Source organism: Polyodon spathula, chromosome 2 (assembly GCF_017654505.1).
Source record: "Polyodon spathula isolate WHYD16114869_AA chromosome 2, ASM1765450v1, whole genome shotgun sequence".
Lineage (NCBI taxonomy): Eukaryota > Metazoa > Chordata > Actinopteri > Acipenseriformes > Polyodontidae > Polyodon > Polyodon spathula.
In genome coordinates, this window is record NC_054535.1 from 27,754,079 (window position 1) to 27,772,547 (window position 18,469).

The 18,469-nt window shown below is 35.0% G+C and overlaps 1 protein-coding gene across 1 annotated transcript in view; it reads left to right on the forward strand.

The window, feature by feature from the left end:
• The window catches only part of dnah6 (dynein, axonemal, heavy chain 6), a 146,179-nt gene that overhangs the window by 102,099 nt on the left and 25,611 nt on the right, over positions 1-18,469 (forward strand). Inside the window, 6 exon segments of the mRNA XM_041218913.1 lie at positions 8,396-8,521; positions 8,749-8,913; positions 11,012-11,079; positions 12,536-12,716; positions 13,807-13,986; positions 18,177-18,410. Of these exon segments, the coding sequence (XP_041074847.1) occupies positions 8,396-8,521; positions 8,749-8,913; positions 11,012-11,079; positions 12,536-12,716; positions 13,807-13,986; positions 18,177-18,410 (954 nt within the window).

An 18,469-nucleotide genomic window follows, 5' to 3' on the forward strand; every position in this document is an offset into this window, starting at 1 on the left:
TAGCCAGCAAATGTGACAGCAACTTTAATGGTTTACAGGTGGAGGCCAGTGGTAAGGTAATTGTGTCCTTGTTAGGGCAATTTCTTTCATTGGTGCAAACTGGGAGCTTCCACAGTACAGGGGTTGAATACTTATGCAAGCAAGATATTTCCGTTTTTTTTCTTAAAAATATTTCCCAACATAAAACCAATGTCACCTTACAACAATTGATTCTGAGTTTCAGTGTTTAAAAATAAAATATCAAACAGAACGAAATTTCAATGTATCATTTGTAATTCAGTAATATGAGAGAATTGATCAGGGGTCTGAATACTTTTGCAAGGCACTGTATATAAGTAGACTACTGTTCTGCAGACCATAGTTATCATCAGATTACTTTTTTAGTGTAAGTGGAAATGTTTTATTGGTACTTTGGTATGTTTATTTTTCTATTTGTGGCTGGAGTCATAACTCATTATTATATTATGCCAGTTACAGAAAGCATGTAGCTCTTGTTATGCAAATAGCAGGGACTACATTTGCTGACCGGTATTGTGTTTCTTTTATAAATGTGACAGCTGTTTGTAAGGTATTTGTATATGGCTATTTTAGCTTTGTTCCTGCATAACTAGCCATCCCTTTGTGGTGAACAAAACCTTTAATGGTGTGAAATTCAATACACCCTTGTAGCAATGACAATAATCAGATTTCTTTCAGGTACAAATGGGAATTAGTTATGCATCACAATCAATGAAAAAAAAAAACTATATATATATATATATATATATATATATATATATATATATATATATATATATATATATATATATATAAGCAAGCAGGTCAAGATTGTCCAATAGTACATGATGTTTCTGTAAAGATAATTTTCTATTATTAGTGTGTTCCACGTTTACGCAAATGACTAATGATTAAAAAACATACAGCTGTATGCAATTTAAAAAGGTCGTTTTCCAGCTATATATATATATCTATATATATCGATATATATATCTATATATATATATATATATTTCTGTAACAGCTTTATCTCCATGTTGCAAGTTTCTGGATCAGGGAGCAAACAGCAGACAGGTTTATAGTAGACACTCAGTTGCCAGCAGCTATCCTATCTAAGACTGATGCTTCACAAGAAAGTCTGAGAACGCTAATAGACAAATCTGGAGAACAGGCTGTTGGAGATTTTGATCTTCATCTTCCATGAAGGAATTAGAGCCAGTCCTATTTAATTACCTGTTGGTGACTAGAGCTGGAGAAAAAAATGTTATTGAACAAAGACGGGGAATTCACATATTTCGTGTTTCTAATATTTACCTCAAAGTCTAGAGGAAAGTGACAATCAGGTGATCGAGACGGAGGCTGAGCTTGACATGCCGTGCAGCAACACAGGATTTATTTCCAAATTGACAGACAATTCTGTGACACTACCAGCGATGGTAGCGCATGGAACATAAGAAGAACGTAAGAACATAAGAAAGTTTACAAATGAGAGGAGGCCATTCAGCCCATGTTGCTCGTTTGGTTTAGTAGCTTATTGATCCTTGAATCTCATCAAGCAGCTTCTTGAAGGATCCCAGGGTGTCAGCTTCAACAACATTACTGGGGAGTTGATTCCAGACCCTCACGATTTTCTGTGTAAAAAAGTGCCTCCTATTTTCTGTTCTGAATGCCCCTTTGTCTAATCTCCATTTGTGACCCCTGGTCCTTGTTTCTTTTTTCAGGTCAAAAAAGCTTGGGTCGACATTGTCAATACCTTTTAGAGTTTTTAATACTTTTGAATTAGGTCGCCGCATAGTCGTCTTTGTTCAAGACTGAACAGATTCAATTCTTTTAGCCTGTCTGCATATGACATGCCTTTTAAGCCCGGAATAATTCTGGTCGCTCTTCTTTGCACTCTTTCTAGAGCAGCAATATCCTTTTTTGTAACGAGGTGACCAGAACTGAACACAATATTCAAGAAGAAGTCTTACTGATGCATTGTACAGTTTTAACATTACTTCCCTTGATTTAAATTCAACACTTTTCACAATGTATCCGAGCATCTTGTTAGCCTTTTTTATAGCTTCCCCACATTGACTCCGAAATGTCTAGACAACAAAAACTCCTAGGTCTTTTTCATAGAGTCCTTCTTTAATTTCAGTATCTCCCATATGATATTTATAATGCACATTTTTATTTCCTGTGTGCAGTACCTTACACTTACACATGTGTCTGCCCAGTTTTGAATCTTGTCTAGATCATTTTGAATGACCTTTGCTGCTGCAACAGTGTTTACCACTTCTCCTATTTTTGTGTCGTCTGCAAATTTAACAAGTTTGCTTACTATACCAGAATCTAAATCATTAATGTAGATTAGGAATAGCAGAGGACCTAATACTGATCCATGTTGTACTCCACTGGTTACCACACTCCATTCTGAGGTTTCTCCTCTTATCAGTACTTTCTGTCTTCTAAATGTTAAACACTCCCTAATCTATGTACATGTGTTTCCTTTAATCCCTACTGCGTTCAGTTTGAGAATTAATCTTTTATATGGGACTTTGTCAAAAGCTTTCTGGAAATCTAGATAAACCATTTCATAGGCTTTGCAATTATCCATTATTGATGTTGCATCCTCAAAAAAATCAAGCAGGTTAATTAGACACGATCTCCCTTTCCTAAAACCATGTTGACTGTCTCCCAGGATACTGTTACCATATAGGTAATTTTCCTTTTTGGATCTTATTGTAGGTTCCATAAGTTTGCATATAATAGAAGTCAGGCTTATTTGTCTGTAGTTACCTGGTTCAGTTTTGTTTCCCTTTTTGTGGATCAGTATTACGTTTGCAATTTTCCAGTCTGTCGGTACAACCCCTGTGTCAAGAGACTGTTGCATGATCTTGGTTAGCGGTTTGTAAATAACTTCTTTCATTTCTTAGAGTACTATTGGAAGGATCTGATCCGGCCCAGGGGATTTGTTTATTTTAAGAGCTCCTAGTCCCTTTAACACTTCTGCCTTGGTTATGCTAAATTTATTTAAAACTGGACAGGAACTGGTTGACACGTGGGGCATGTTGTCCGTATCCTCCTTTGTAAAAACTTGTGAAAAGTAATCATTTAATATATTTCCTATTTTTTTTCTTCATCTGTGATTTTGCCATTTTTATCTCTTAGACATTTAACCTCCTCTTTGAATGTTCTCTTGCTGTTGTAATATTGGAAAAACATTTTGGAATTGGTTTTAGCCCCCTTAGCAATGTTCATTTCTAGTTCTCTCTTGGCCTTTCTAACTTCCTTTTTGACTTGTGTTTGCAGTTCCGTGTACTCTTTCTGTGTACTTTGTATTTGGTCCCTTTTAAACCGTCTGTAAAGTGCCTTTATTCACGGAATATTTTTTTTAAATTGATCTATTAAACCATTTTGGCAATTTTAGTTTTACATTTAGATTTGTCTACTTTAGGGATGTATTGTTTCGCGCCTCTAATACTACTTTTTCGAAGAACAGCCATCCTTTTTCTGTGGATGATTTCTCTATTTTACACCAATCTACTTCTGTTAGTCTGTATCATACCTTCATAGATTGCTTTTCTAAAATTGTAAACCTTAGCTTTAGTCATTACTTTTGAGGTTTTGAAAAGCACTTCAAATGAGACCACGTTGTGGTCTGAGTTTGCTAGTGGTTCTCTGTCCTCTGTTTTAGTTATTCTGTCATTGTTATTTGAAAAGATTAAATCAAGGCATGCCTCCCCTCTAGTCAGTACCTTGACAAATTGTGTTAGGAAGCAGTCATTTATCATTTCCACCATTTCAATTTTGTCCGTCATGCTATCCACCGGGTTTTCCCATTTTATATGGGGGAAGTTGAAATCCCCTATTAGTATGGCTTCTCCTTTGTTACACACATTTATAATGTCATTGTATAACAGATTATTTTGCTCACCGTCTGAATCTAGCAGTCTATAGCATGCTGCTATTATTGTGCGCTTTGAATTTTTATCCGTTATGACCCATATTGATTCTGCTTTATTTTCTTTGTCCAGATTTAACACCTGGGCTTCAAGACTGTTTCTTATGTATAGCACTACCCCTCCACCTCTTCTGTCCTGCCTGTCTTTCCTACACAGTGTATACTCACAAATATTATATTCATCCCCATCACTCTCAGATAACCAAGTTTCTGTAACACCTATCACATCATAGTTACTTGTTGGTGCAGTAGCTTCAAGTTCTAAAATGTTGTTTCTGATACTTCTAGCATTTAGATAAATACATTTAATGGTTGTCTTACCTGAGTTGTTGTCTTTGTTTTGATGCGGTCTCCCTTCTTTTTTTTTGTCGATTTCTCCCCCCTTTCTAGATAAAATGCTTCTGAACCTGCTCGAGGATCTTTTCTCCAAGTAGATTTATTCCCTTTTTATTTGAGTACAGTCCGTCCTGTCTATACAGATAGTCCTTGTTGTAGAATGTGGTCCAATGATCAAGATAGGTGAAGCCTTCACGTGTGCACCATGTCTTCAGCCATGCATTTAGATTAATTATTTCCAGCTGTCTGTATGGTCCTTTGCAAGGTGCCGGCAGTATACCAGAAAATGCCACAGTTTTGGTCTTGTCTTTAAATTTCCTTCCTAGCTCTCTGAATTTGTTTTGCAGGGATTTTGGTCTGTCTCTTCTAATGTTGTTTGTACCAATGTGGATCACTACTACCGGGTCATCTCCTGTTCGTTCTAGGAGCCTGTCCACGTTCTCAGTGATGTGCGTGACAGAGGCTCCCGGAAGGCAGCACACTGTTGTAGTAAGGGGGTCCAAACTGCGAACTGAACTTGCTGTGTTTCTCAATATGGAGCCCTCAACAATCATGACCTCCCTCCTTTTTGCTGTCTGGTCACCACTGTTAATAGGGTCCTGGATGCTGTTTCTTTTGTTCTCTTGATTTTGGTTTTGCTCATCAAAATTTTGAAGTGGCTCAAATTTGTTGGATATTTTGATTTCTGGTGGTTGTGTTTGACGAAGTTTCTTTTTTTCCCTGCTTCTGCTTACCTGAACCCAGCTGTTCTGAGCTACATGGGAATGTACAAAAAACGAAACCAAAAAATGCTATAAAAACTGCAAATAAAAGGTGCAGGGAAAACAGCTATTCCCTACATGGGAGTCCCTCTTATACACCTCATTCACTAGACTGCAATCCCTGAACTAATCCTTGATTAGAAAACAAACTCAAACCTTGGTTAAAACACAATGATTGGCGATTTCAACTTGCTTACTGTTCGGTATCCAACCCGTGGTTCACACACAAGGCCATATGCGAATTTCAGCTTCCTCTTTACACTCCGATCCTAGTTCACTCTTATGGCGATCAGAGGATTTTCAGCAAGATGTTTTCGTGGTAGCATGGACAGTCGTAGTCCTGGCGCATATGACCTTACACCAGTCCTGAGGTATACAAACTGGATCTTTTTATACCTGATGCCCTGCTGATTAGGATTCCACAGCTGGTCACCACACACAGCAAGTGGGCTCTCCCTGCAGCCAGGTTCTTTATTAATTTCACAACACTATTTACAATATACAGACACAAAACTCATCCTTCATGCGCAGGGCTCCTCCCCTGCTACATATGCACATAAGTCAAAAGCAGATAGATGGAGAGACAGAATTACAGTTTAAATCCAGAGCACAAGCTTGATTTTGAAAACACTATATAAGCTGTGTCAACAATCAAGCCTTCCATCCCCAGATTCCACAAGAAAAACAAACTGTAATACAGATCTGCTGAAATTCACAAAATCTAACCATTATTGTGCTCGCTCATTTGTTGATTACAATTTAGGATAGAGAACGAGCCAGATATTCAAATATTTTGTGAAGGTATGCATTTTCTTTCAACTCTGCTTGCATTGCGGATAACTTGCATATATTCACAAGTCTGTGGTATTAAAAAAGTTGCGAGGAAACTGCTAATATCTCAAGACTGCAGAAATGAATACATTTAAATGAATGTAAACAGGAAATGAACCACAACATACTACAGCCAACTGATGCAGGTGTATTTACAAGGTAAGACAATGGTTCACTGTTCAAAAGAATTGAAAGGCCAGCTTTACTGAAGAGGCGATTACACCGTGTAACAATTTTTTTTTTTTTTTTTTTTTTTGTTCCTGGGTAGTAAGTGTTATTTCCTAATTGCTTATGCCTCAAAAATATAGAAAATGGCTATTATTCCCCACAAACTACAAAAGATTTAGAAGTGAGTAGTTTTTCGAGATTTACGATTATACTGTAAATACAGTATAATCGTAAATCTCGAAAAACTGCTCACTTCTAAATCTTTTGTAGTCATTTTTGTATTACTTTAGTATAAATACATGTTAATTTGGATTCATATGATGTTTTTTTCTGACTTTATGTGAACGAAAAGACACACATTTGCCCGTTTTCCCATTGGAAATAGCGATATTTTGAAATATCACTGTCCTGGTCACAAAAGCAAAGTTTGTGGGGAATAATAGCCATTTTCTATACTTTTGAGGCATAAGCAATTAGGAAATAACGCTTACTACTCAGGAACAAAAATTGTGTTACATAGTGTTATAATAATACCTGACAAAGAAAAATAAATAAATAATAAGATTTGTCACTAAACAATGAAAAGTATTAAAAACTATACCATTCGATTACTCCATCACTATAGTCTACATATTAAATATAATTATTATTATGAGTTTTCTTCTTTTTTTTTTTAAATACATTAACATGCTTCCAGACCAAGACAAACATGTCCAGACAGGGCATTAAATCAAAGAGAAATGTTGAATTATACTACACGATAAAAGAAGTATGAACTCATATTAGAACTCCTACCCATGTTCCACAATAGAATCTGGTAAAAATTGGTATACATAAACAACTTAAACAGTAAAGTAATATTAACAGTACTAACATAAATATAACAAAACATGTTACGTTCGCAGCTTGTGACACTAGCAGAAAGCACTTACTCGCTTGAAACCAAAGCCAGGCCAAGTTAAAAATTGTGGAAAACAAACGCTGCAATGCACAGTCAGTTGGTCAGCTCTGTTGAAATGAACTTTGTACACCCAACTTAAAAAACATGTTAAAAACATCACAACTCCCTTTTCACCAAAATTAATAAAGTCTGCTTTGATTGTAGTAAATGCACACATATTTTTCCAAGCTGGCAGCAGACATTGAGGACCATTCTGGACACTGCAGAAAATGTAAGAAGTGTGTGTAACAACAACAAACCAGAGACAAACTGATGCGAGAAGCCTTCTCGCGCATTCTTTCTCAGCTGGGGATGTTGGGAGCTCAAAATGAAACAAGTGCAGATTCTGTTTTTATTGGTTTTATACAATGAAGGCCGCAACTTGAACATTAAATTCGGCAAGTATTTATCGGCAAATTATTATTTTTTTTTTTTTTTAAACCAAAAACCGGAACCTTTAATTATAATGCTTTTTAATAGGCTGAGTAATTGCGTGGTATGGTTTTCATGACATTTCACATGGTTTTAATGCCCCATCCAGGCAGTTTTGTCTTCGCCTGGCTTTCACATACTCTCTAGATAATGTAAATGCTGTTTCAACTTTTCCATTGGATGGCAGTTCTATGAAATAATAAGTAATTTTAATAGTGCTGATATTTTCAATGATTTGTAGACAGGGAATACAACACACCCTCCTCTTAGATCTTACAAGCATTATACAATAAGATACCCAGGAAGAACAGGTATTGTTGCTGTGCTGGCTATACAGATCGATACTTGTCATATTTTTCTTCTATCACTGTTTTATACATCCAATGTGTAAACATGTATTTTCCTTTATTTTCTGCTTCTCCAAAGAAGAAGCCTTTAAGGTAAAATCTATTAAATCTGGTGAGCATAGCATAACAGAAACTGTAGAACTTGTTTTTTGTAGCATGGGTTTGTTTCAGTTCAACAAAATGTTTTCTGTTACTCTCCATCTCGTCTTTGTGGTTACTAAAGCTTGTACTTTTTTTAAAATTAATTAAAATGTAATGTGGTTTCCTTACTATTAGGGTCTGGGTTTACTTTTTGCATAGTCACAAATATATACTATGCTCTGAAAATGTATATTCCTAACTTAACATGTTTTCACAGTACTTGATTTTTAAAACTTTTTACACGTTTACAGTATGACGCAATGTTCAATCATCAAAAGTCATTATAGAGTTGTAGATACCTGTGATGCAACATACTATTTAGTTATGTACTACAAAAATGTGTTTGTTATTCTAACATATATACAGGATGATGAAAAAAAAAAAACATTAAAGAACATTCAAATTGAGCTCTACTACCCACTGGTCTGGCACATGGTTATTTGGAAGAATATTTTTAAAAGAATGTTGGTGGTGTTTTTTTGGTTTTTTTTTTCAGGCAAATCGCTGGATAAGAGCCAAAGAAACTAAGAATGGATTGAAAGTAATTAAACTGACTGACACTGGTTTCTTGCGTACCTTGGAAAATGCTATAAGGTTGGGCATGCCTGTCCTACTAGAAGAGGTATTTTTTTTACTATTGCTATTTTATCATTCATTGGTTTGGAAGCTGTCCTTTTGTAAAATACATTTAACAGTATATTTAAGGTACAGAAAAAAAAATGCTTTCACTATTGTGGAAAATACAGGCCTTACAGACAATATATATTAAACAACTACTTTTACTACAGTACAGTTATATAAAAAAAAAAAAACAACATTTGTCTTTTTTTTTTTTTTTTTTTTTTACAGCTTAAGGAGACTTTGGACCCAGCTTTGGAGCCGATTTTATTGAAACAAACCTTTGTTACTGGTGGAAGAATGCTGATTCGACTTGGAGACTCTGATATTGACTATGACAAAAATTTTAGATTCTACATGACAACTAAAATGTCAAACCCCCATTACCTCCCAGAGGTATGATTGCTTCAGTAGTATGACCACAACTAACATATATTTAAAGGGGAACCACTAAAATCTCACAGAACTATGCTAGAACCCTATTTAAAAACAGCTGAATCATACATTTCTAGGTTGGTTGAATCTGGTAACACCAAGGACTTCACAATAACTTGAGTACATTTTCACAAATCAATCTAAAATTTGGTAGAAAGTCACATGCATTTATGAACCCCCATTACCTATGGGAGATATTATTGCTTTAGTAGCATGACCGCAGCTAACATATATTTAGAGGGGACCAACTCACATGTCATAAAACAATGTCCAAAAGCATCACATTGGCTATGACACTTCTGGGGTGGGAGATGGGAAACTGGCAGGGATTGCTTTTTCTCATCACGCAACAGTGAACCCTACTGGCCAGACACCGAGCACATTCAGAGTGGATAAGAGGCAGGGGTGGTCTCTGTTCTATGGTATTGGTAGTTGGCCCACCTCTACTCTGGATTGCTCGCCATAAAAGCGATTCTGGCTTTAGGCTTGTGAGATCAGAGGACACTCACATGCCCTCAGAACATCTGTGCTGTGTGGGGACTCACTGTGGTGAGGAGAAAAAAACATAATTGGACATTCCAAATTGGGGGAAAATAAATAAAAATAATAATTGGTTACTAAATACAGTTGGATCACAAATTTCTAATTCGGACAAATTTACAGTAAAAAAGTTTGCTTACTGTTTTTCATATATCATATAAATTAAATGACTGACTTTTTTTACCATCCAGGCTGTTTTTGTAAGTTGTAAACATTTTTGATTAGATATGGAATTACAGAAAAAAAAAAAAAATACATACACACAAAAAGGGCATCTATGTCCACTTGCCATAAATAAAATCAATGTCTACAACATGAAAGCAATTTCAGCTCATCATTGGTACATGCTCAGGATATTATCCACCACTGTGGCCGATAATGCTTTGACATATATATCTAACTGACTATTGCCTAAAATTGTAAATGTAATGTGCAACAACCCATCCTGGCCTTTATTCAATCATCCCATCAACACTTGACTATGCCATTACATCTGTTAGAAATGGATGTTACAATTTTGTAACTTGAATCAAGGTTTTTGGAAATTAGGTAAAAATGGTGCACATTTAAAAATGATTTTGATTTGTTCCTATACAATGTATTTTTCTAGAACAACCTATGTCCTTATAGTCCTGTGAAATCTAATGTACAGTGGTTGTTAAAGTTCATAAAATATTTTCAGCTTTCAAATGATAAACCTAAAAGTACATTTATTGCTCTTTAAGATGACCTATTGAGTAGTACAATCTAAATTAGTATTAACTATCATCAGGGATAAATGTGGGTAGCTGCAAAACTAAATTGTTCCTGCTAAGTAAGGACATCATGAAGTTAAGTAATCACTGCAAGGATTTGTTGTCACACAGATTTAAATGAAATCGAAATTTCCATTGTTTACTGAGTTTAATCATGGATTATGTTATCTTTAGGATCATTTCTTTTTTTTGGATCAGCAAAAATCTGCACTACTATGTGATAGTATTTATAAAAAGGTTTTGTGAGAATTTGAACGAGTAAAAATCTGGCATAAGGGAAAATGGCACTCACGAAGCACTGCTTTTGACACTGCTGATAAGGATCCTAATTGGTAAATCAGACGTCTTTATATATTATATCCTTTATATAATATATATTTATAATATAGTATATATATATATGATTATATATATAATATATTATATATTTTCCTCACTACTACATGTCTTGTCTAAACAGTTAACATTTGCATTTAAGTTGTCTACTGACTACTGCCTGAAATTATTGTTTACTTAGTATAATACTGCTGCCTCATGATTTCCATTAAACTTAAATGAGTAAGTTCCAAAGTGACCTATATGCTTTGCTTAAATATGAATATGAATAGAATATATTCATCTCTATGATTAATTTATTCTTGCTTTTGCTTTATTACCCAACTCACGTATTCATGCTAAATTATTTTACCTAAACAAAGATATAGCAGATATCATTTTTTAAAACAATCATTTACAAACTTTTTAATATTTCTTTTTACCTCCAGGTGTGTATAAAAGTTACAATTATTAACTTCACTGTGACAAAATCAGGCCTGGAAGATCAGCTGCTAAGGTAAAGGCTGCTTTGGGCATATTTTAGGTTTGAAATATTTCAATTTAAGGTTGCACAAGGACACTGGGCAGATATAGAGAATACCTATTATTGAAGCATGTTCTGTTCTGCATATTTCAGCATATTGTCCCTCACAGTCCCTACCTGCTATGTGTGTGACTGAGCAAAGATGCACTTAACAAAGAGAGCCCTAGAACTATTTTACTCAGTGTGTCTATAGTAACTTGCTCTTCTGTTTTCCAGTTTGCCCAGAGATACTTCTAATCTTGTTTCCAGTTGAATTTTTGGTCACTGGTAGAGCTGATGGCAATATTATTTTACATGGCCTATAGTCTTCTAGCAACTCACTGCATACAGTGTGGTCCAATGGTTAAAGAAAAGGGCTTGTAACTAGGAGAGCCCCAGTTCAAATCCTGGCTCATTCACTGATTTACTGTGTGACCCTGAGCAAGTCACTTAACCTTGTGCTTCGTCTTTTGGGTGAGAAGTTGTAAGTGACTCTGCAGCTGATACTCTGTCACAGAGTCTCTCTCAGTCACCTTGGATAAAGTTGTCTGCTAAATGAACAACTGCTAATTTAATATATATATATTAGAGTGGGTGCCGGTTTTATTACTGCTTCTGTGCAAGTGTATTGTAAACAGACAAAGAGGTGAATGTTACTCAACAGTGTGTTAAAATGGTAGTAATATGTTCCCAAAATGTGCTTTGCAAACAGTATATAAGTATTTTCATTTTGTATATTTAAAAAATACCAAAATGGACTGCAGTATAATAGTGTTTCATTATATGCTATTTAAACTATTTTTAAAGAGTATTTGAACATGAAATAAACATGTTCAGCCCAGGACTAATAATTGCTTTTAGCTTTTAATAATTGCTTTTAATATTTTCTGAAAAGATTACATTGAATTAAATGACAAATGTTTACTGCAGAAACCAATAATCAAAGTATAGTGTTGTGGAAGTGTAGTAAAGCATAAAACTAAGGCACAGAAAAGTGTGGTAAATACATACTATAAATGTAGGAAAAGCCTGGGAAATTTAGTTGCCAGTGTTCTATGGTAAAGTTTTAAACAGTGGAATCATATAACAAAATGAATCTATTGTTGCATAATATTAATAGGTGGGCTACCCTTTGAATATATACTATTGCGTTATCATTTTGAAGATCTAACCTCAATATAGAAAGTGTATTTGAATTGTGAACATTCAGTTGTGACAGAGCTGTAATTTATGAGTATTGTATTAAGAATAGCAAAATAAACCAAATCAACAATAGTGCTTGAACTGCGTTACCGATGACTTTTGTAACCTGTAACAGCAATCCCACCATCAGCATACCTGTAAATACAAATTAAATGCTCCATAAATTCACTTTGGAACAAATGTACAATAATATTATTGGTGGATGCTTTTTAAGAGTATATATAACATTTGCCTTTTATATGTATAGTGATGTGGTAAGACTGGAGAGACCTGATCTGGAAGAACAAAGAAACCAGCTGATTGTCAGAATAAATTCAGATAAAAATCAACTGAAAGCCATTGAAGACAGAATTCTAAAACTTTTGTTCACTTCAGAGGGAAACATTTTAGACAACGAAGAGCTTATTAAAACTCTCCAGGAATCAAAGGTATTGTCTTAAATATTGAGTCAGTTTTATCAGTCTATCTTTTTTTTTTTTTTAAAAGAATCATTTTATTTGCATTAATATTTCTATTTCATGAATTCACATGATTTTACACAGTTTCTCTATTTTCAGTGTTGATAGTTGTTTGGTAAAGAGGGTTTTATTTATTTGGGGTCTTATGGATTGTAGGTATAAATGTTGTTTTGTTAAGTTCTTTATCACTTTTTGAGTTAGTGGCCAGTATCATTTTTAGGTCAAACTGTGCTCAAAACAGTACATTAAACTGGCACTGTTTTTTCAATGAACATATATACACACTGTATTTATTAGTGTCTAAGAACTAAAATAAAAATATTATAATATGATGTATAAACATATACTACCATTCTAAACTAAACATTTTCCTCCTAATGAATGGAAGTTTATTACAAAGACATAAAGATGAACATCATCCCACATGTCACATGGTAATAAAGATTGTTTTTCACTTATCCACTAAAAAAGGCAAGCATTTATAATTTAATAATAAAACCACAAAGCCTAATAGAAACGTGAGAGAAATTGGGTTTCAAACATAGAAACAATACAAACAGTTCAGACATTTGTGTATAAGAAGCTGAAACTATCTACTTGGTAATTTTAGGGTTATATTTGTGTAAGTTCATGAGTGATACAATTTAAAAAAAAAAAACAGTGGATAAATAGATTTTGTCCAATGTTCACTTTGGAACTTTATTTGGTGATTGATTTGTTCAAATTTTATTAAATAGATTCTGTCCAGTGTTCACTTTGGAACTTTATTTGGTGATTGATTTGCTCAAATTTTATGGCAGCTACTAAGTGTAACCAGTTAGATCACAAGAAATACACTTGTTTATTTGAAATAAAGAGATGGTTGCTAAAGCATATTTTTTCTGTTAAGCATGCATCATACCCTACCAATAGTAAATATAAGATGGGTACTATAACTCAACATACTAAAAATACTGGGGAAAAAAACAGTTAAGCAATGAACGAGAAACAAAATGTCTACATATGCCAGGAGTCCATTTTGATATAATGGCATGTTTTATTTAATCTTTTTCTCATTTAGGTAACATCAGGTGCCATTAAATGTAGATTAGAAGAAGCAGAAGCAACTGAAGTGAAGATTAATGCGGCTCGAGAAAAGTACCGCTCTGTTGCAACTCGGGGATCTGTCATGTACTTTGTAATTGCCAGTCTCTCAGAAATAGATCCGATGTATCAGTTCTCCTTGAAGTACTTCAAACAGGTATGGCATATAATTTTCTTAAGTTAAAGTGCATCTACAATCAAAAGAAATACATGCATCTTTATCATACTGTGGGAGCAGCATGTTCTTACTGTTGTGACGGTGTCGCAAGGCAGCAATTGTGAATTTTATGAAAAACTTTGATTTAGCAGCATTTCATTATTCCTGATGCCAGGGGTAGAAGAAAACGTAAAACTTCATTAAAATAACACCAGGGACCGCAATAGCCTTCAAGTAAATGCTTTTGGAAGACAAAACTCCAGCAGCTATTGAACAGAGCGGGGTTTTTTTTTGTTTGTTGTTTTTTTTTTTTTTTTAAATTGAATGTTATTTATTTTTGGCTTCTGTCCAGGTCATGTCACGATGTGAAATAATATGACCTTATTATTAATGGTGCCTATGTTCCTAATGCACATTATAATTGCAGGATGCCCCAGAAAGTAGTTGCAGTTCAACATTCTGTCGAATTATACTCTATAAAATTATTTACCCTTGTACTGTACTGTTAGCAAGTGTATTTGACACAATAAATAAATGCATAAATAATAATGTTATACAGTTCTGTTACATAAATAAATGAACACAGTTTGACTTTTAGTTATGTTATCAGGAACAGCAAACAGCGTGATCTATAGGCATTTAATTTAGGCTACTGGTGTTTTATTTAAAATTATTTGTTTCGGCTCATCATGAAGATAACAAAGTCAATATGATATAAATTTCTGATATCATGAAAATTACTAAGGATACAATAACAAATAAATGTAATAGGTTTAAGTGTACTCTTATCTACCTGTGCATAAGCACAGTGCCTATTAAAATAATTAAGGTTTGTAGTTCGTTTAATAAGCGAACATACATGTGTACATTTATTGTCAAAAAAAAAGTGTTTCAAACTTTTCCTTAAAATCAGATTCATTTGTGATATTTTGTTTTTTTTAAAACAAGATTCTGTCATTTTTCTCATTAATCAGTTAAGAACATTTCTCCTTCAACAGTATTTGGATGTTTTCTTAGTAGAACAAAAAAAAAAACTTGACAAGTTACAAATTCGACACAAAATGCCCTTAATCATTACTAGTATTATAAGAAATCACTTAAAACTACCATATTACAAGAAAGAAAAACACGACAAGCTGTTTCTGTACTAATTTTTGTAAACGGTCATATTTCATGTAGCAATATTGTACACCTTCTAAGAAATAAGATATATATTCAAGATTGTCAAAATAGTGGAGGAAGTCTGTCAAGGGTGAACGGTCTTGCTTGTTTACTTGCATTAATAAACAAAAAAGACTTGAGTCGAAAGAGAAGACTGTAGTCATTTTGTAATTTTCCCCTGCTTCTCCCATGTACGCTGCTATTCCTATTTACTATGTTTTTAGTATGCTTTATGACACTGCTATGCTTTTATTATAGGGAACTGTGGTAAAGTGGTTTGCAGTGTGCAGGTGTAGGGGTGATGCAGTGCTCAAGACAAGGACAAACGTACTGGTGATATGATAGTTTATTTATAATCCAAAGTCTGATGACAACAGTAGACAATAAAGATAACAGGCAGTAAACAACAATGTGTATTGCTCTGTTTAAATCCACGGGTTCAGTCCCGAAATAATAAACACAGTATTTAAACACACACAAGTCCAAAGTGAGTGCTGCAGTGCTCATGGTGAAAATACAACTGATCGTGAACAAGTGCAGTGTTGTCTGGGTTTAGCGCTGGCCTGTAGCGACAGCCCCTGATTGTGTTAGCTGTCTAATAAGAACAAACAAGTAGATTTTTGACCCAACAGAACAAACAAAACACTCATGATAACAAACAATTCTTCTTCCAGTTCAATGTTAAGCATATAAAGGAACAGATCACCTTATGTAACACATCCCCTTATGTACCGTCAATCACACCCCCTTGGTTAAGGATTGCAACCGTTCCTCCTATCCACAGCTGCCACATCGTTTCCCTTCCGGGTCGATGACTTGGTGTACCGTAGCTCCGCCCCCTTTCTTGTTAACTCTTGTCAACAACAGATTAAGGTGTTGAGGAATCAGTGGCTGCGCCAAACAATATGAGGGCACAGGTGGAGTAGACAGACAGGGGGAATCTTATCTCAGCCGCCAGTTTCAATTGGACAGCAGCGATCTGAGGTTAACCTGTCGCTCGCTAGACTCCTCCGAACACGACAGTTATAAGGAAGGACCGTTGTATTAAATATTAATCAAATAATATAATAAAGCTCAATCAATACATTCATTTGCAGTTTTAGTTATGTAAGTAAACGCTCAAAATAAACCAGTATATATATAAAATATATATATATATATAATATATATATATATATATATATATATATATATATATATATATATATATATATTGTGACAAAACCCCGTTTTGGACCGATTTGTACTGAGGATCGAGCTGGCTCATGACATCTAGTTCACCAACTATATTTATTAATGTGGAGGGCGGACATGCATTGTCTTCGGACATAGCTGGGATCAACAAAAGCATGGGAATTCAGTTACATACATTTAAGCAGCTCACTTGTTCTTTGTGTTTAACTTTAGCGTAGTTTTTACACCAAAGGTATTCTCAAACAGTTGCTTTAATACTATAACAAGTGTATGTCGCAGTTCATGGTATATTTGTAAGTGTTTTAAACAGAACTGTAAACCCACTTGAAATATACAGCGTGACAGGACAGACTGCCCACATTCTGCCGTCTTGGAACCCACAGTAACAAGTGACCTGTTCCCTTGTAATATTTAGAGCTGTGTCAAGGACAAACAAGTTCACTTACATTTTCACGTGAAATGCATGTTTCCATGTGAAAATGGGTGATGGTTTTCCCATGTTTTTCTTCATTTACACAAGTAAATGAGATTTACCCTATCCCTCTCTTTGACCATTTTTTTTTTCCAGCCACAAACCTGATTCACACAAGTAATTCTCCCAAACGCATGCGCACTGTCACTTCCCTTTTCATCTATTTGTATATATATTTTGCTCAATATAACTCGAAAGAGCACAATGTGAAGACTTATCTGTAGAAGGATACACGTTTTTTTACAGCATATGTATTAGTCAAATAAGTAGATTCCACCGCTTAAAATGTTACAGTTTGTATTACACCACAGCCAATATTGAAATAGTAATTAAATTTAGTTGTGTTTAATCAAAGGAGAATATGTAGGAATTTGATTTAGAGTAATGAGTACTAACTAATTTTTGACCCCTACAGCATAGTATAGATCAGCTTCCATAGTGAACAGGTGTAGTTCAGTTATAATTCTCAAAATCCCAATTTCTAGCCACATAGTGCTGTGAGAGAGAGCGGATGAATCTGAATCAACAGTCTCCCTCCCGACCTGTGAGGGCACGGTATAACAGGAACAGTGTGCCCCGGACTGGATGGTTTGACAGTTCATTCCAGGGTCAGTTGGAAGTCGGCCATCCAGGAAGAGGGCGGAGCCACAATACCAGAGGTCATCACCTTAATGCGATAGGCGATGTGTCAGTCATGGATTGAAGGAGACGTGATTGCACTTGCTACTGAAGGGAGTGTGACTGAGGATATATCAGGGGATGTGGCTGAGAAATCTGTTCCTTTGTTATGGTTACGGACGGACCTGTAAAAGGAGTACAGAGATAAAATAACTGAGTGTTTTGTATTTTGTTTGTTTTGTTGTTCTAACTGTCATTGCTTAGCTGTTGCTAAAGGCACTAACCCTGACAGCACTGCACTACTGTTCACTAATAAATTGTATTTCACCACTTGCACCAAAGCACTCACTCTGGACTTGTCATCGTGTTTGTGTTCTATGTGTGTTTATACTGTGTTTATTATTTTGGGACTGAACCCCGAGATTTCACTGTGCAATAAACATCGCTGTGTAGTGACATGGATTATTATTTACAGTCGCCAAACGACCGGGATTATAAAAACAAATAAAGATTTGTTTGGACCGTGAACTTTGTTGTTTGTCATCAGTTTACGCATTGCATCACCTCTACACCTGTGCACTACAAACCACTTTGCCACAAGTGCCCTCTATCGTACAAAACACGCAATGCTGGTTAAACAAATTGGAAAACTTTTGTGTCACTGTTGTCAGAACATGCGGTTCCCACTGTAAGTAATGATTTCAGAACTTTTATATCAGATCTTGTTTGTTTTTTTCCCATACAGTTGTTCAATATGACGATCGAAACATCACAGAAAAGCAATGATTTGGATGAGCGCTTGACTATCTTACTGGATCAAACTCTGTTCACCATGTATACCAGCATCTCCCGAGGTCTCTTTGAGCAACACAAACTGATCTACAGCTTTATGCTGTGTATTGAAATCATGCGCCAAAGAGATGAAATCTCAGATGCTGAATGGAATTTCTTCCTAAGAGGGGCTGCAGGTTTAGATAAGGTAGGGTTTGATGGTTGCATGTTAAAATCCTTGTTTCTGCCTGGGAAATATAATGGTTA